Genomic DNA, 20,015 nt, shown 5'->3' on the forward strand with positions numbered 1-20,015 from the left:
AGCTCTGAAAGAAAAGCAGAACTGCTTTAGCACTCATCTGAACTTTGCAAGGAGGGGAGCAGGAAGGTATATTTAACTTCAAGGTGATTTTTCCTCTTTATACTGATATAACTGAAATGTTCTTGTTTCAACTTTCCGTCAGTTCAGAACTGGACAGAAATCAGGCATAGAAAACATTGAGAAGATGAAACTTCTGATTATCTGGAATGAATTAAAGTAATATTTTGGATGGTTGCTCTCTGTTGCCCTAAACTATGAAACAAGAAGGCATACCAAGTGAGTGTCCCAGTCCCTAAGACTCTCTGACAGTTGGTTTCTTACGTTTGGAGAGCTAGAGCTCAGGTGGTTAACTGTGCTCTATGTTTTGTATCCCAGGAGGTGGCGCACGTGTTTTGTTTTTCAAATACTAGAGTTTTCGAGCCCTTTTTTCTTCCCTGCAAATTCTGTTGTCTTGTTTGAACTCTATTAATAAAGTATTTTCAACTATTTTCTCTTTAAATGTCCTACCTAAAAAGGTTCTTAACTTGGGTTCTCGTGATCATTTAGTGATATCCCTCTTCCCACTCCCCAAAAAGTTTCTTTAAAAGAAAAAATTCTTTTCAAGCTCTGAGGTAGCATAGTGTATATGTGCTGCTAAAGTTGGTGGACTGGCCAAACAAGAAAGATTAGGACAAACTGTTTAATACAGTATTTTTAATTCACACTTTGGAAAGCCATCCAGTTCTGTTTATTGCTGTCCTTTTCATAATTCAGTGAAGCCTATCTATGCACATTCATACAGGTACTGTATAGGTTTTCAATTTCTTTCTTGTGTTTAAACTTCTCCTGTGCTTCTGAAACTACCATCATCTTCAGAATGTCCTTCTGTGCTTCAGATTTAGCCAATCCAAACCTTTAAAACCATCTAACACATATTAATAGCCATAACTGATTGGTTACATGTCTTGTTCATTTCCCCCCTTTCAAGCTGGCTCATCTAGACAAAACACCTTTTAAGTTTGAGTGTACAACACGATAGCAAGAACTTATTGCAAGAATAGGGCTTTTTTGTTAACTACAGTGCAGTATAGACAAATACGTGAAGGTTTACAATTCAAATGCCCAATCTAATTTTTCAAGACTACAGGTAAATCCATTGGACACTTGAACTGTGAATACTAGTTCTTCCTTTTCTGCACCAGAACAAAGTATTTTCAAAAATAAATGGTTTGCATTTGATTTTTCTTCTGGAAGTTTACAAGTTACTTTTGCCTAAACTTTGACCCATCATTTGTTTTTCTTGGAAATTGAATAGCATTTCCTAAGCAATACAGGATATTGTAAAGACAACAGGGATCTACGTTGACAGGGTACAGATAAATATTATTTTATTATATACATGAATATTATTATAATAAATACTAGCATATTGAACTTTTATGGTTGCTGACTAGACAAAATTTTTGTAAGGATAAACAAAGCATTGTGATTCTTGCACTTCATTTTTATGCATCCAGCACAGTTCTGTTCTGAGGTATTGTGCATATGAATACTACTTACTTTGCCATTGGTTGAGGGGTTTTTAATTGTAAGCTTAACATTAACTTTGGCTTTCTTTATTCTTTATTGTGAGAGATTTTTTTATTGTTGTATATCTTGAATGTTCTCTGGGCTGGTGTTTTATAGGGATTTTTAACTGCTGATGTATTTTTACATAGTATTCTGGTTTGCTTCTACATTTCTCTTCACTGACTAACTCATGCCCACCATTTTCCCATGCTGTCCTGCAAGATCAACCCACTCTGCGCATTTCTTTTGCCATGCTGGCCCACATGTAAGGTGGGCCCTTTCTCTCTCTTCCTCCTCTCTAGAAGACAGGTCTGAAAGAAATCCAGCTCCCTCCTTGTGAGTGCAGGCTAGGCTGCAAAAGTGGATACTGTGATTTTTTTTGCTCCTTTGGAACTCCGGTGTTGCCTTCAGCTCACCTAAACCCAACACAGCAGCATCAGCGTAGATCCCTGTTGAGAAACCTGGCATTGGCAGTACAGGTCGGGGAAGAGCTCCAGGAGCTACTACAGGATGGTGCCAAGATACAAGTGCTTCAGGATTGCTAGCAGCAAGGGCCTAGAGAGCCCAGCTCCTTCGGGTACATCTTTACTTGACTTCTTACTTGCTTTATTTTACTTTTTTAATTTCATGGCTTACAGCCATATCTGACCAGAATTGCTCACATCCAGACTCTGCTGCAGAACGTGTGGAATTGCATAGGGTCTGTGCTAATAGCAACTTCTGGGCCTAACAGCAGTCCCAGAAAGCAGACTACAAAGATCCTGTAGGATTATGCAAAGTCATATCAAAGTATCCAACTTTAGTAGAAGGATTACCTTCTTCCTCTTTTTCCCCTTTCCCTTCTTCTTCCAAAAGGTTTGGGTCACTGTATATTAAAGTTGACTTTAGACTTGAGCCCATAATGTATTGAGCTTGTGCTGCTAATACTGAGGAAACTTGTCCTGTCAACTTCTTCTATTTGGATGAAGTGAAATTGTATTTTTCCTTGAGTATCTCTGGATTAACAGAGCATGAGAAAAACACAGAGATAGGCCACACCTTAAAAAACTTCCGGTATAAAACAACCCCCCAAACAGACCAGCAACCTCCTGGCTAGGCTCGCTAGCTTTACAGGTTTTCTGGCTTATGAGCTGAAAGTAATCATTTCTCTTCTGTTATATGATTCATTTTTGTATATCTACTTTTTTTTATTTCAGTATGTCCATGAAAGAACTGAAAGTATCCAAAAGCTTTTATTTTGTTCTAAATATTTGCTCTTGGGTTTCCTGAACACCTTCAAGGGATACCGAAAAAAAAAGTCATATCATGTTAGAATATACATAAAAATCCCTATTTCTCCAAGTTACTCTTCATGCAACCACAATTCAAGATGCTGACGTTCCACCTGAATGCCTTGTGGGCACAGGCACACACAGAAGTATGGCTGAGTTGGGGCAGCCTGAGAACTGGTCTTCCATAGTGCTACCCATGTTGTCCGTGTGTACGTTCTCACCTATCCCAAGTCTGAAGTACAATTAGTTAACTTAAACATCAGTTGCATTCTTTTTATTTAGATAATCTGTTTTCCCTAGTAGCTCTTGAAGTCCTTGTGACCTCTACATACAAAGATGTGGTATGGTGTTTTTTCTCTGCCTTACAAACTCTGCCTCCATTTTAAATCATTAAATTGTTTTAACTCTATCCTAGCATGATTAAACATATATTGTTGGCCTTTTGTGGGTAAGCAGAAAGCATTTAAATTAAATAGCTATGAGTACTGGAATGATGCTTATGCTAACTTGTTAGCCAACTGGGGTGGATGCAGAAAACATCTCTGGAGGTACAGAGGTTCAAAGGGCAGGCAGGAACTTGTTCTGTTCTAATTTTATAGTGTTAGCAAATGCCCATAAACTTCTTCCAAGGACTCTGGCTTTTATGATGTTAAAAAAAGACTAACGCAAAAGCATTGTGTACATACCCATCTGTGCCATTTGCTGTCTGCAAGACCGTTCTTATTTCATGAATACATTTTCTATGCTGCTTATCATCAAAGGGTCTGTCAGCTTCACAAGCTTCTAGAGTGAAGATTAATGTTTTATTAAGTTCTTTCTAAGCCTTTGAATTACAGAATGAATGTGTAAAATATGAATAATGTTTCCAAAGTGCTTTGTATCACACCTTTGATTAATTACTAGAGCTAGAGCAGTACTGCAGCTCTTCTGCAGACACAGAACTGATACCTGAAATAAAACATTTAAAAGTTTCCCAGTCCTTTGGCATTTAAAATATCCTCAGCTATAGACCACTGGATCCTTGGACTTTGGCAAGCGAACCAGTTACTGCTGGTGCTGCCTGGTTTTGTAACAAATGCCTGGGTGTAGCTCAATGTAATTTAGGCAGTAATGAAAAAACTGTAACCTACCACATCTTTTTTGTGGGGCAAAAGCAGGTAAACAGGCAGTTACTCAAGAGTCACCAATCTCTCTCTCTCTCTCTCTTTTATTTTTTATTTTTTTTTAAACAGTAGTGTGTTTAGGTGGCAGTAAAGCTCCTGGGTGCTTGAAATTTTTATCCATGGAGTCCATGTCCCACCAATGCTCACACAATACATTTATCACAAAGTTAAATGATCCTGAGTCCTAGTTAATTTTCCTTGCTTTAATAAAACGAGCAGAATTTTTCATTTGGCTACCACCAACTGTAGTGTTTGGGTTTTAAGCCACATTATTTTTACTTTAAAGCTAACAATACACTCTTGAATAGTTTGAAACAGGTATTAACAGGGATGTCATCATTTTCTGATATACTGTCTCATAGGATAACAATTCTTGTGAAAATAATTGTATATTCTTAACTTTCTCTTGCCTACTCTTAATTCCTTTTCCTTTTTGCCCTATGCTTTTTATTTCTTAAATCTATTGTCCCACACTACCACTTTAATTATTGGCATGCCTAGGGTTTATTGGATGTTGCTTTTCATTTGCAAGCTCCAGTACGTTTGACAATAAACAGCAACAATTACTTGCCATTTATAGGATACTGTGAAATCCCAGCTCCCAGACAAAGACAAGAAATGCCTCTTCTCCAGTGACTGGAAGCATCCATAGCTTTCATCGGTGTCCAGGGAAGGCCCAGTCCAGCTGAGTGGGAGGGAGTATGTATACTCTACAGGATTTTATTCTTCTGTTTGCTGAATTACATATCATTTCTGTGCTTCACCTGTGGCAGAGGCAATAAAGGTTATGAGAAACTAAAACAGATGATTTTAAGTGAAAATAATAATTTACAGTGTTGTTCAAACATTTTAAAAAATAAATTACGAGCTTCCTTGCTTGGGTTTTGCCCAACTTGGAGCTCTTTAGCTCAGTTTCCTGAGCAAACCCGAGTTGCTACTGCAGTCCCCAGAAGGCTGTCTTTCAACATGAGAGTTGAGCTGCCAGCTTCTCCGTGCAGGTGCAGGGCTGACAGACGCTTAGGCAGCTTTGCACCAGCACAGGCCAGCAAAGGCCATTTACCTGCCTACAGGGAGCAGCCCAGCCTCATGGTAGGCCTTGCACAGGCCCAGTGCCACCACGGGGCAGGAGGGCGCCTTGGGCCTCCGCAGGCCTCAGCAAGTACGAATTACCATCAGCTAAAATAATGAGACCCAAATCACTGCCAGGAAAACAAAACAAAACAGTATTTATTTGCTTCCTACTTTCTGGTTTGGGTTCAACAAAGACTTCAAAATAACTGGCTTATTTTGAACCTAGGGGGAAAACAACTATTCAAACAGGTTGTTGGATGGAGCGCGAGTCTTGCTTTTAGTCCTATGAGTGCGCTGCTTTTTCTTCAGGCGGTTGACTTTCAGCACGACTTCCACGAGGCTCGTTTAAGGGCCTTTCATAAGGCAGCTCTTAGCATTTTTACTTTATTTGCTCTACGGGCGGGTCTGCACAGCGGATAACCCTCCGCTTGCTCATCTCACCGTCTCTTTCTGCCATGCACAGCCGCCACATCCACCATCACTGCCAGGCCCTCTCTGATGTCTTCACCAACGGGGTATAAGGAGACGCATCGGCCTCAGCCAAGTCTTTCCCGCGGCCGTTAAACGACGAAGGAGATCAGGCAGCACTGCCTGTCTTTTTAACGGCGTCATGAGGTGTGCCTGCGGCTGAGCGCCGCCCGCCCTGGCACCTCACGCCCCCTCCCGTAATAGCGGCCGCAGGGCGGCGAGGCCCACGGCGGCGAGGCCGACGACGCGAGGTGGCGCATCGCCCGCGGCTCCCGCCGCGCTCAGCAGCGGCGCTGCCGCCGGCGGGGCGGGCCGAGCAGGTGGCCGCCGCCTCTCCTCCTCCCTGCCTCTGCCGGCGCCGCTGTCCAGGTTGCTCCCGGACGAGGCGGGGGGGCTTTGCCCGGCCCCGGAGAGGAGGAGGAGCGCGGGACGGCTGCGGGGAGGGGGGCGGAGAGCCCGTCCCGTCCCGTCCCCTCCCCCCCCACCGTGAAAAATGTGGCTGAGCCGGCACAGTGAGTAGCAGCCTCGGGGCGGCGGGGGCTTTCCCCCGCCGAGCGAGGAGGGGGCGCGGGGCCAGGGCCGGGAGGGTTGTCCTGGGCCGTCTGCCGCCTCCCCCCGCCCCGAGCCCCCGGCGAAGGACGGCCAGGGGCCGAGGGGGGCGCCTGAGGCCTGGCCCCGTCGCTTAGCCTGAGCGGAGGAGGATCGGGTAGTTTTTAAAGGCTTGGTACCAGCTTGGACACTTGAGTGGGCTGGAGGCTTTTTTTTTTTTCTTTTTTCCCCTCTTTGCTTCGTTTTTTTGCTTCTAAAAGTTACAGTCATTTCCAAGGTTGATGATAACTTGTAGTTCCCCATAGTCCCTGTCTTCTTCCTTGCCCTGGAGCTCAGTTTCCCCCAGATTTTGGTCAGCCTAATTACGAGCTCCGGACCAGCTCCTAAAAACCGATCAATGCTAGGATTTTTAGGCTGGATGAATTTAAACTTGGGTCTTCAGTGGACTTTTTTTTTTTTAACTCCCTCCGTGGAAGTCCAGTTGTGTGCAGGTGGAGTGTGTATTAGCAGGGTGCGGCAGGCAGAGCATTTTTAAGTCACTTAAGCACCAAAGAATCTTGCGCTTAAATTTGATGCTTAAGTTGCTGCTGAGGTGCAAGTCAGCACCGGAGGGAGAAAGGAAATCTGGGAGTAGCTGAAAGATGGGACCCACCATCAGCTTTTCCCTCAGCTTTGCTTTCTGGCGCGTCCTTCCACAACACCCTCCAGGCTGCCCGTACATTTCCATCCTCCCTGTTCCTGTCAGCCCATCTCCCTGATGCTGTGACTACTGCCAAGTATCTCTGAGCTGATAGCACTTCTCACCCTATTTAAAGGCAAAATGAAGCGAGGAAGGTTCCTGTCACCTGTGCCTCTCTGCGGCATACAGTTCCCATATCGGTCATTTTTTCTGAGTGTAATAGTGGGTTGATGAGTGACAGCTCCTAAAACCAGCGAAAGAATGTTCTTGCTCTTGTGAATGTAGACCTAACTTGGGAGTTTATAATTTCTGAGTACTACACGTAGAAATCTTAAGCTCTCTTAACTGTTCTAAGGTTGTCTGAGCTTATGGTTTATCTGCTATTGTCTAGGTTTTTTGCATGTTTATGCAGGTGCCCAGAAAAGGGCATACATGTGCATGATGTGTAACTTCAGGAAATCTCAAAGGCTGAGCTGGACCCAGTAGATAGCTTCAGCACTGTCCCCTCATGGCTTGCGAATCTGTGAAGGCAAAACCAGAAGTTTCTCGACAATGAAAATGTTGTGCAACAGTCTTGTGAGCTAACTGCAAATTGTGCAGAAGAGTTAGCAAATGTATTCCTTAAACGTTAAAAGGCATGTTTTGGAAACATCCGAGAAGCTTGTAATATAAGTAAAACACAGGAATGTAATAACTGAAGTTAGACATTTCATACTTTATCTTCTACTTAGGCAAAAGGCTGCGCTCTCCAACCTAGTTCACACCAGAGTTTGTTCATAGTTCTGATAAAAACAATTCAAAATGGTTTTAAAGATAAAGCTGCCAAGCCAACAACAGCATAAGCAATGCAAAACCTGATTAACAGGCTCATAGACCTTTACCAACCCCCTCCCCCTCCCAAATAAATAAAAGTGCTAGAATCTTTAAATAAACTTCTTTTAGTTTTCACTTGATTCTTCCTCTGTTTTTTGTCTTTAAAAACTGTGACATGCTCTCATTCACAAATTAAATGTTTCATGTGTAAATCTGAATCTTTATATTCAAAAAGAGAAGGAAGGGAGTAAATTTCATTCTACTTGGTGCATGCAGCTTCTTTCTTTCTTTGTGGTATGGGAACTTTGTGTTTGTCAATGTTCACAATCACTATGTAACACAAATGTTGATGGGGTATTTTTCAATATTATTTTAGTGTAGTTTTGTATTATTACTAGTGGTAGGGTGAGAGAGATAATAATTAGGAAATTTTTTATTATCTCTGAAGATACATTATATTACCCTCCCAGTCTTAATCCTCTGATGAAAATATAGTATGTTTCTCACAGCATCTTCCTTTCAGTCATATAAGTCCATGCATTCATGACTGCTCAGTACAATGATACAGAACCTTCTGGGAGCTCTGATCATCATCTTAAAAGGGGGTTGTTTTTGTGGGGGGGATCCAGCAAATGGGAAACTGGGATTATTTACAAAAGAACCTTGAATGTTCGTAATGATCTGTGCTCATCCTCACTAAGGTTCAAGGACTGGAGTAAAAGCTATTATGAGGAAGGTGTAGGCTAGACAATAGAAAATATTTTGTAACAAGTTGGCAAAGTGAACATAATGTTTTTGGACATTGGTTATGTAAAACTTGATTTTCAGGACTATAAAACTAAAATCCTCCTTTTTTGCTTGAGTGGGCCATTATGTTCAAGGACATGTTTCATTACCGAGCAGAGTTTTCCTGCGTACTTTAGACTGCTGCCCATTTCCAAATGGCAGCATTTAAGTACTGATCAAAATAGTCCTTTAGTAAATGAACTGTACAGACCTATGCGTCCAGGAAGTATCTGATCACCTCAAACTGTCAGCATTTCAGACCTGCAGTGTGATATTTCATTGTTTAGCTTCATAAATAAGAGAATATATTTCTTCTAGATCAGGAACGTACAACAGCATTTCTGATGATGAGGAAGAGGAGGTGTCTAATATGGATTTATTTTTATTTTTGTTATTTACAGACAGGAAAATTGTGAATCCTGTTTATTTTTTGCAGCCTTTCGATGCACTGTTAATACAATACATGGAAACTGATATAATTGAGAGAAGGTGAAGCAATCACTCTAGTCATATTTGAATGCAGTCAGAGCTCAATGTGTGGGTAGGATTATTTGGGCCTTCTTCAGTCATTTTTTCTCAGGGTGTCAAAAGGGTGAATGTGCTATGTTCAGCGTGGGGATTTTAAGCAATTCCTGTGGTGTTTGCCTATTGCACAAAATCAACAGTAACTGCATACTACTTGAATAGTCATGTGTAGTATCTGGTGCTTATTTTTCAGAGTCAGAATCCCGCTAGGATTAAGCTGAACTTCTTGTTTCTTTGGGGCATTGTTGTTGTGGATCGAGGGGGGATTGTGTGGTGTATTTTTGCTTGAAGATCAAGTTCTAGAAATGAAAGAGGTTGTTTAAAGGGGAACATCACAAATGTTCTATTGCAGCATCTCCAAAGGCTGTGTTTACCCAGTGTATCAGAAATAAAATAACCAGTTTCTGTAGCAGTGCCAGAGAAAATACAGGATTTTGTGTGTTGCTATGAGTACCTCTTTTCTATCTCTGCATTTTTCTCTTTTTCTTATCAGGTTTTGTGAAATTATCAGGACTTCTGTTGGCAACACTGGTTTCTTGGTACTTGGGATACTTTCTCAGTGCTCTTGTACCTGAAGAGGTGCTCTCAGCATCTATCACTAATCTTCAAGATATTGGAAAGAAACCAGTGGTAAGGGGTATGTAGTTGTATTTCTTTATTTTTTTCCCTAGTTTTACATGTAATGTTCTGTGTTTACATGTTAAACGGCAAACAGCTTCTTAGCTAACAAATGACGTGCTGTTCTCCTAGGAGTTAAGTTGGCTGAATAAAGTTAATTAGTGTAAGCCTGAACTATTTCTTAGGCGCTATCTTTGAAGAACCATAATGTCATCATATATTTGCCAGTATGCAAATACATTTCATTAAGTGACTAATAAGAACACATATTTATTTGCTTGTATATAAGCACAAATCTTCAAAGCTGCAACCTTGTTCCTATTATATATATATTTTACAGTTATAGTAAATTGTTAAATCACTAATTAACTTTGTGATGAAATTTTCATTGTTGCTTTTTCCTCTCTAATCTGACTGAATAGCTTCAGGCATACATTTTTCTCACTCTATGACTATGTTATCATGTGAAAAAGACTTAAAATGAGAATGATAGCTATTAATTTTAAGTCATTAAGCAAGGAAAATTTTTGTATTGGCAGACATTCTTGATCTTCATAGCCCTTGTTTCCTGTTATAATGAAATAATGCTGATAATAATTAGTATGTATTAGTACTACTAATAATAATTAGTATGATCTGACTCAAATCAAGAGTATACGGGACATTTTTTCCCTAGATAAGCTTTCTCTTGGTCCCAGCAGAAGTTTGAAAGTCAGTGATACCTTAAAGCCCAGGAAAATCTGCAATGGTGTTGCTATGATACTGGAAAACTGGCAGGATTTGACTCTATAAAAATGTTTAAGCTTAGTGTGTTGACATTAAGTGGTTATTTCTATGTAGAAATTGTTTATGTAGCATTCAAAAAAAAGTTTTCTCCTTTTTTTTTTTTCTGTTGTTGTAGCCCCAGACCCAAAAAGGCAGAAGTGTGATCACTGGTCTCCCTGCTCACCTGGGAGCTATGCCTATCGAGTTCTTAGTGGTGGTGGCAAGGAAAAGCTGGCTAAAATTTGTTTTGAGGATAAGCTGTAAGTACCAGTCTAACTTCAAATCTAAGCAAGTGCTTTGTAGTATGAGGAAAGGTGTTTCATAGCTCCTACTGGGGGAAAAACGGATTCTTCGGTAAGAGTATATGCAAAAAATTCTACAATTGATAGCCTTTGGTGTCTTCCCTTTTCAGTGCTATTAAGCATGCCCTAATTCCGAAGCCTCTTAGCAAGGAATGAGTCTCCATGCTGTCTCCTTCTGAATTACTGTCTCTTCATTTCTGACTGAGGGGTTTTTTTATGTTTTGTGAGAGCCTTTCTGCATCATGCTTCATGGGTCCATCTCCTTCCCAGCTTCCTCCGTTCAAACAGCCTTTATGATGATGATTCAAACCAAAATAATCCATCGCCACAGAACTCTGGCATAAAATAAAGGCTCAAAAGAAATGGTGGTGTAAGGGCTGAAGATAACGTAGAGGTAGTGTGTTTGAATATATACTTATAAATACACTTTTAAAAGCCCTCTTAATTTTTTTCCCTGTCTACTTCTTGTGTGTTCTCCATTTGAAATAGCTCATTGTTGTCACAGAGATGACTGCAACAAGGCTGTTTCCAGCGGAGGATGTAGTTTCTGTGCACTTTACCTGCCATTGTTCTTTTTCCAGACTGTTTGATTGGCTTTCTTTTATTAGCTTTGACTGACTCATAACTTTTTTATTGCTGAGTAGTTGCAACATGAATGCTTGGAAGAAATGCACTCTCAGTCCTTTGACCTTTAGATTGAAAGACTTTTAAACTGTTAATGTTTTACTGATGATAAACTTCAGAATAAATCTGACAATGTTTAGCTCATTTTTTAATAACTAAATCTCAAGTTATTTACTTTGTTCCTCTACAAAAACTGCATTAGAGTGTTAGTTTCAAATGTAGTTAGTTTAATTGTCATGGTTCGGGACAGCCAGCTTGAAAAGCTGTAAAAAGCTCTGATTGTTGAATGGGCAACACCTTCTATAAGTCATGTTCCTTCATGGTTCTCAGTTGGACAGGTAGAATGACTTCACAGTCTTGAAATGATCTTTGTGTAAATTCAGTCCACATAAAATACTTCCTCAGAACCACATTTGTTTTTGGTAGTCTCTATTTTCTCTTTCTGGCTGCATTTGTACAAAGTACCTTCCAGAGCTGGCTTATTTTGCAAGACTCATGCCCTCCAAAGGAAGCTGTTTGACAGGTATAATGTGCAAAATTTTTAAGCTATAGCTCTTGTTTGTTACAGGCTCTTTGATTAAGTAACTGAAAAAAACATGAACCCCAGGAAGTGACTTAGCATAGGTAAATATGACTTTGGATGAGACCTGCTGAAGGGTTGAATCCTACTGAGATTGTATTTATTTCAATTTCAGGCTCATGAGTGAAGCAAAGGGTAATGTTGGAAGAGGCATAAACATTGCCATTGTGAATTGTAAGTAAGAGAATAAATGTTAGAGATACATTTGTACTGGAATAACTTTTAAAAGGTTCGTTTTTTTACTAGATAGTATGGACGAAAAGGAAATAGTTACAAACTCAGATTCATGTTAAACTTAAGTATAACTTAGTATTTGAAAGAAAAAGTCTTGTGAATGAACAAAACAAACTTGTTCATAAGCAGTATAAGAAAATAGAGAACATGTACGTAGAAGTGTATGTTTATGTGGATGTGTGATATTATTTAATTAGACAAAAGTATAACTGCTTTTTATGTAACATGGGAAAAATACCGTGGCCTCCAGCAGTTAGACTCAATTTTCAGGTTCAGCCTTTGGTAAAACATACCTGCCACTCCACTGATAGGAGCAAGCAGTAACTGAGAACTACAGTTCTGCTTTTCTTCTCATCTTGCGCTAAGAAAGGATTTATGGAAATAAATTGCCCCGAAGTAAAAATGCCTTCAGACTTGGTCAGTGGGCAGAAAGACAGGCTTGAAACTCAATTAATATTAAACTGCCATTACATGTCTTTGCTTATAGCAGGAGCTATTGGAATGCAGAAGCTGCAGTTTATTCAAGATCTGGAGGTACCATTTTAATTAGATGAATGGGAATAGTAAAGGGTAGTGTACTTGATAATAGATCCTGAGCAAAATAAATGCACAAGTGTTGGGGGGAGGGAAAGAGAGAGAGTTCAGGTGCATGGTCCTTTTGTCTTTGATCACAAAATGGTTTTGTTCCAGTGTCTGTATCTCAGTATTGCTAAGATCTTAGACTTGTCTAAACTTGTGTGCTTTTATTGAAGTCAGTGGGCTGAATTACACTAGCAAAGAATCTGTTCCAATTTTTTTTTGTGTGTTAACAACTGTATGCTTTTCACGTTTCCAATAAGGAATCATAAAAGCTTTACTGGCTGTGAGAGGTAAACAGTTAAAAATGAGTTTTCAGTATACAGCTGTAAACTAAGAGGGCAAATATTGACCCTAAATGTTAAAGTAAGATTGTATCAAATAGGAGTGGGGAACTAGTACTATGTTTGCATTTGACATTAGTGAGGAAAAAGAAGTATTGCATCAAGTTCTAGCATTCACATTTTTAAAAGGCTGAACAACCATTTTCTCCATCACATATACATTTTAGCTACCTTACATCTTCATCTGCCACTAAATGTCTGTTATCTCTAACCAAATTACAGTGAAATGTATTTTCTGCATATCCTCTAATTAGATCAGTCTAGCTAATGACTGTGTTCAGTAAATTTCCTGTAGCATCACACTCATTCCATAAGGATAACACTTTCTTTTCTGGATGGACAGGTCTTTTGTAAGAAAGAAGACAGAATTATTAAGCCCAAACTAATGAGAGAGAGAGAGAGAGAGAGAAATAATTTAGTGTCTTTCTGCTGTCCTCACTGAAGTCTTTTCAATTTTTTTGTTCTCTTCTGAGAAGCAGCCCAGTTCTAGAATGCTGTTTTACCACTTACAGATTTTACCACCTTTTCCCCTCATCAACCTGATAAACTCGGGTTTTAGTCCTGTGTTTGGAAGAACTTGCCTCCATGATTTTGCCATGTATGAATCAAGGATAAGCCAGAAAGGGAACAGGAACTGCTGCATCTTCACAGTAGAAATGTGCAGATAGCACTCTAAATGGAAAAGGGATGTGTCTTGGATAATCAAAATCAATTAGTTCAGTTAGCATGGATTTAGAAATCTAGAAAATATTTCAAATTCTACATGTCTTGTGAAAATGAAGATAGTCCAATCTCAACAGCAGCATAATTAACTATGAATATTGACCAAAATGTTCTGAAACGACTAGATGGTTTGCATACCCAACTTGTGATGTGGTAATGATGCTTGAGTGCCTGGTTTCTGTCCATTGAGATACAAGTGACATGAAAGTTGGCACATCTGAAACACTACACAGAATAGTATTAGGTCACTTTAAATAGTCTCAAGCTTAACCCATTTTCCTATTTATGGTTATGACCTAGTGTAGTACATGCACATATAAAAACACGGAAGCTCACAATAATCTTAATTCATTCCTTAAAACAAAAAGTAATGAAAATGTTTTAATCACATTTAATGATTCGGATCCCATCTGCTGAGAGGGAGGTAAGTGACTTCATTTAGTTGAAAGAAGTGTGTATTTATTACCAATGTGATTTTATTTGACAGCTTTCAGGTCTGTCCTATAATGATGAAAATAACTGATTTGTGAAGAATTTTCTCAGCTGATTGCTGCTGCAGGCAGAGACTATGTGAAACAAAATGTTATCACCCAAGCCTTAAACTTCTGTTATTCCAGATTCCTTCCAATTTCAAAATTCAAACAAATGAAGCTCAGAAGCACAATAATACTAAATATTGGAGATGCCTAGCTTTAGCTGAAAACACTCTGTATGCTGATTAAATTTAATCATTTTTGCCTTCTATTTACAAACTTTTTTTTTTAATTACAGATAAAACAGGAGAAGTTGTAGCGACAAAATTTTTTGACATGTGGGATGGAGGTAGGAGAAGAAAGTGTAATAGAGCATTTGTTAACATTTCAGTGTTCAGAAGAGAGTTATTTTTAAATGATTATCCTGCTCTTTCAAATGACTATGATTGTCTTATCGAAGTGGATCCTCTAGAAACAAGTATTGTCTTTATTAAAATATGTTGTAGCCAGGTCTGATAACAAACTTTGTCTGAAAAGCCACATTTCTCCTGTTGCTTGAGCTAGTTAACATTTCTGTAATTAATTGTCACCTGTTTTGTCCATGATTTCAGTCTGGTTAGGATACCATGTCTCCGAATATCAGATCCAGATACTTTATTCAGCCAGTTCCTTTTTGTGGCAGATTTTGCGCTATTTTAGTTCTAAAGTCATCATAGGCAGTCTGCTGGTCTGTGTCTTAACATCCTTCAGTCTATCTGGAAAGGAGATTTACTTTAAGAATACCTTTTAACATGTTTACCCTACTTTGAACTATACTAGTTTTATTACTCATTAGTAAAACCAGAATGTTGTGAGGTACTGAAAGCTGATTCTTTGACCACTTAGGAATGCTCATGACCTTACTTGCATGAATAAACCTATTAATCACATTGGGACTAATCATGTAAGTAAAGTTTTATATACAGTACTTAGACTGTAAGTTCTCTAGGGCATGCATTATATTTTTTGTATGCTTAGTAGAAGTGTCTTGTGTATGTCTGGCAATTGCAAAAGCAATAAATAGCTTAGTGCTGCAGATAGGCTGCCCTCTTAAAAAAATGAGCATGCAGTCTGGTTTATTAGTCAGCTTAGTTAACAGGAAACTCACAAAAATAAAGGCATAAAATAGCAAGGACTTCTGGGCTATTCCATGCTTTGCTTGTATGTATAATACCATATGAGGTAAACTTAAACTATACTTACAGTCTTGAGTCTAAATTTTTTTTTTTAGAAGTTCAGAATAAATATTTTTGTTTACTACTGAGAACTGCAGATCAACCTGTTCTCTCATAGCCTTCAGTGAGAGCTGGCAAGCCTTCAGTGAGAGCCGGCAGCTTTCAGCACCTTTCAGGATTAGGCCCTCTGCTTGTGAACAGAAGTATTGCCTAATTATGTCTCATTTTGAACAGAGAAGGCCAAAAATGGAGAACAAGTTGAACATAAGAGAAAGTAGGTGGCATGTGATATGTGTGTATGTCTGGGAGACCCAAATAATCAATTGTGTATTGTTTCAACAGACCACTCTGCAGGCATGGTGGCTTTCATTGAAAATGCACCACAAGGGTCCCTGCTTTTCATGGTGACCCATGATGATGGAAGCACCCGGTAAGCAAGTTGTTCATGATAGGCTGAGGAATAGAGCAATGAATAGCTTGAAAATCACAGTTCCAAAATACTGTAAAGCAACAGGTTGTTTTGTTCTATAGGGTTGTTCTCTCATTTCATCTTTCAGAGGTTTTGAATCCAGGTCCATTCAGTGCTTGCCCATATCATATATGATGAAGCTTTCAAAGATGAACAGGTGGTGTTAATTTGTCTAAAAGACACTTATTTGTCCTCATAAGGGCCTGTGATGTTATGTCTAGGTTGCAGCTTTCTACTGAGATGGAATCCACAGCTCCAAGTATAACATACCTAGTTTTCATTCCTTCGCACATCTTAACCTGATTCTTTAAGTGCTTTCAGATCTTAAGGTTTTTTAGTTTGATTTCATGATAAGGTAATTCATGATCATGGTAAGGACACATGATTATATGGGGGAAGTCTTAATACGTTTGATAAAAATTTCATGCTCTAATCCTTATTTAAAAAGGCATGAAATATCAAATACTATTTGAGATACCTTTTTGTTTTTGCTACACTGTTGCAAACAGATTCTATTAACTTCAGGAATTTACAGAGGAAGAAAAAAAGGATTTTCATGTGTGAATTTCATAGTGTGCTACTAAGCTCTCAAGAGAGAGGAAGTTTTAGACTTATTGTTCCTTCTGCTGACCTGCTATGTAAACCATGAATCAATGGTCATCTTTTTCAGCTTTTCTCACATCCTGCATTTTTAACACTTTTTTTGTGCCAAATTTTCCTAGGTTGAAGAATGATGCCAAAAAAGTAGTAGAAAAGCTGGGAAGTAAAGAAATACAGAATATGAAGTTTAGGTCAAGCTGGGCATTTGTAGCTGCCAAAGGCTTCAAGCTGCCAGATAATATCCAAAAAGAAAAGGTCAGGTTCATTATATTTTCACTTTGTATTTGTCTGTATTTCAGGTATGGCTTTCAGATACAGATTTAGTAGTGGAGCTAAAATAACTGTAGTCTGTTTAGTAGGTCCCAGTTGTACAAAAAAAGTTCTCTAATGTGTTCTCATTCTTTGCTTTGGATCTGGGCTCTGTACAGTATGACTTTTATCACACCAGCATTTTTACCACAGTCATTTTGTGACTGCTTTTCCTTTCTACAACATAGTTACAGAAATTTTCTAGAGAGTCTCAATTTTGAAATGTCCAGCCTGACGTGCTGTGCAGAGGCTTATATTTTCTTCCGGAAGGACAGTTCCAAGGACTTCTAAAAATTCAAGGCTGCTTTGTCTGAAAATTGGGCTGTCTCATATTGGCTATGCAAGCAAAGGAGTGCCTGCATCGCAAAGCTGTTCTGAATAACTTGCCCTCAAGCTTCAGGAGTATTAAAGATGCCATTTCTATATCATATTTCTCTTTCCATCTGTGACTTTGTTTTGCTTGCGGTAAGTCCACTATTGCTCTTTCTGCATGACAGGGAGACAAACAGAAATGAAAAGATCCAACTCAGAATTCTGTTCTCTTTATGATACTGAGTCTCTCCAAAGGCATGTGAAATTTCCATAGTTAATTTACCCTAGAATATTGTTGCAGTCTTCTTAGCATTACAGAGCTTCTGCAGGAAAAAAGTATTCCATTTAGTGTATATTATGACATCCATCTGGGAAATAAATACAGCATTGTATGTAAGAAAGAAACTGGTGGAATTTTCACCCATTATGACAAGCAAGATGCCCAACATAACCCTTAGCTTCCTAGTCTTACTCCATTTTCCCCCTTTTGTTATACGAGGCGTGACAAACTAGTTTGTGAAAGGTAAACCAAATTTCTTTTTTTTCTTTTTTTTTCAATAGATAAACCATTCTGACAAGAACAACAGGTACAGTGGCTGGCCAGCTGAAATCCAGATAGAAGGTTGTATCCCAAGAAACCTGATCTGAACAAATGCATACTATATTATATATACTATATAATATTACTAATAAAGACACTTCTATATTTTTATACATATGACTCTAGTAGGTTGCCTCCTGAAGCCTACAAGCATCTGAACAGTAATTGTAAAATAAGTCATATGTACAGTTTTTAAGCATTCTTTCTTCACAAGTTTTACATATTTCGATGACAGGTGGAAGTAAAATACTGTGGTTTGGAATTACAGTGTTCAGGAGATCAGTCATAAAACACCAGGTTTATTGAAAGTGATTATATATGGTCATTAGTAATTATAGTTTTTGTTTGTTTTTACTGTGTGTTTTCTTCTGGTTGTCTTTAAAGACTAATATGAAAACAGCATTTAATCTAAATTGTAATATAAAATCACTACCAATAAATTATTTTGATGTTAGTGTATTAGTAACTGCATCTCTTCAGAAAAAGTATGGAAATTGCTGTTATTTTAGTTGAGCTGTTGGTTTCAGTGATATAACAACATGGAATAACAACATTAACATCCAAGGGGCAAGTTGTTTGAATTATTTTACCAAATTTATGCTGAAAATCTACATCATTCTTTTTAATTATTTTCTCTTCCTCTAAGTTTAAAAAAAAGATATGACTTCATGCAAGATTAAGCGTTATCCATGCTAGCTGTAGAATCAAACACATGTTGGAGGGAAACTGTAGAGGTCATTTGGTCAATTTCCCTTTTACTGAAGCAGATCAAATACGTACAGAACTTTCTTAAGTGGTGTTTGTGTGGTTTTGGTGTTTGCCATTTGTTATTCAGAAGCCTCCCATAATGCAAATTCCACAGCTTCTTTAAGTTGCTTCCTTTAGCATTTCACTGTTATTCTAGCTATTTCCCAAACATACAGAATTAACCTAAATATCCTGTTGTAGACAAAACCAATTACAAGGACAGTAGCTGGTCAGCACTCTCTTTATGCTAGTCTATCATGCATATGGAGACTGTCCTCATCAGTTCTCTCCTTTGTAGACTGGACCTACCTGATCTATTTTAATCTTTCTTTATTCTTTTTTCTCAACATTAAAACTTTCATTTAATGTGCATTAACAACTTTCTTAACATGCTGTGCTTCAAATGGGTCACAGCACTCTTTGCAGCTGTTTACTGGTGTCCTCCACTCTAGACTCAGGGCAGGAGAAAAGCAGAAGCAATGACTGGTGTAGTGAGAACACCTGCAGAAGACCTGGCAAGGAGTCAATGACTGCAGAGTACATGGTAGCAGTCCCAAGTATGTGAAACCACACACTGACCAAATTCCCATCAGGGCCAGGCACGCATATTCCGGTTTGTCAGCAACGTCTAGCTCCTTCCCGGGCAGTAGCTACTCAAGGTTAGCACAGCTGAGATAAGTAAACAGCTCTAGTAGATTTAAGGGGCCCTTAGGAACAACAAGTTGAGTCCCACACGTGTCTGGTCTGTGTGTCCTGGCTGTGTGTCTGACTCGTACCTCCAGCAGCCTACCTTCGGCGATCCCTCCTCGCGGTTCCCGGGGCTCCCTTTGCAGTCTGTCGTGTAAGTCCTTTATTAAATCTATCCTGTTTAATCCCTAACAAACTGTGAGTGTCTCTCTCCGCTGATATCCGACCCTCTCTTGCCTACCTTGCGGTCACAACCTGAGAGCTTGCTTGCCGACAGCCAGAGCCTCATTCTGCTGTTGCTTTCTGTGTTGCCCAGTTGAAGGCCACTCTGCAGTGCTCCATTTCTCTACCCTTGTCCCAGCTGCCACCATCTGCTTGTAGGCACTGCTGTTCCCAGCAGCTTTCTGGTAATAAGTCTCCCCTAGTCCCTAAAGCTCCATTTCCTGCTACCAGGTCCCTAGCCCAGGGACCCTGCCAACGAAAGCAGTTAAATTACTTTGATACAACTTGACCTTGACAGACTCAGAGTGGCTGTTCCTTATCACCTTGCTACTGATTAGGTGGTTACAAATTGAGTATTGAAATACCTGTTTCCATATTTTTCCAGATCTATATCATGCTTCTGTTGTTCTTTTGTTTGTTCAACTTATGAGTTTTGCAAGTCATAAGTAAGTCTCCATTTTGGTGTTTTACACATTTAATAGTAAATTCATATGAACTGTTGTAACACATGCTGAATTTGTCCTCATCTTGAATCTTAATGATTTGGATGGGAGACCCAATGTTTGCTAGCAACTGCAGACTACTTAGCAGTTAAGAAAACTTCTCTGCATCTGCTGCTGTTTCTTACACAGTCCCACGTGTTTTGTCAAGAGGAGCACTGATCATAACAGCTGCTTTCGCGTGAGCCTGTGTTTGGACAGTTTTCTGGAGTACTGAAGATACTTGAGTGCTTACTCCTTGG

The 20,015-nt window shown here is 39.2% G+C and overlaps 2 protein-coding genes across 4 annotated transcripts in view; both read left to right on the forward strand.

Moving 5' to 3' along the window:
* The first annotated feature begins 5,831 nt into the window (after positions 1-5,831).
* FAM3B (FAM3 metabolism regulating signaling molecule B) lies at positions 5,832-18,071 on the forward strand. The gene is made up of 8 exons (XM_026121587.2): positions 5,832-6,033; positions 9,367-9,510; positions 10,393-10,516; positions 11,878-11,936; positions 14,411-14,461; positions 15,669-15,756; positions 16,518-16,650; positions 17,578-18,071. Exons 1-8 carry the CDS (start codon positions 6,015-6,017, stop codon positions 17,662-17,664), a joined length of 705 nt encoding a protein of 234 aa, XP_025977372.1. The 5' UTR covers positions 5,832-6,014; the 3' UTR covers positions 17,665-18,071.
* Positions 18,072-18,220: 149 nt separating this feature from the next.
* Positions 18,221-20,015, forward strand: part of LOC112996159 (interferon-induced GTP-binding protein Mx-like) — a 44,227-nt gene continuing 42,432 nt past the window's right edge. For all 3 annotated transcript variants that reach the window (XM_064525236.1, XM_064525258.1, XM_064525252.1), the window contains exon 1: positions 18,221-19,205. The gene's annotated coding sequence lies outside the window, so the exon portion shown is untranslated. The remainder of the gene's footprint in view (positions 19,206-20,015) is intronic.

The sequence above is a fragment of the Dromaius novaehollandiae genome, chromosome 1, assembly GCF_036370855.1.
Source record: "Dromaius novaehollandiae isolate bDroNov1 chromosome 1, bDroNov1.hap1, whole genome shotgun sequence".
NCBI classification, from domain to species: Eukaryota; Metazoa; Chordata; class Aves; order Casuariiformes; family Dromaiidae; genus Dromaius; species Dromaius novaehollandiae.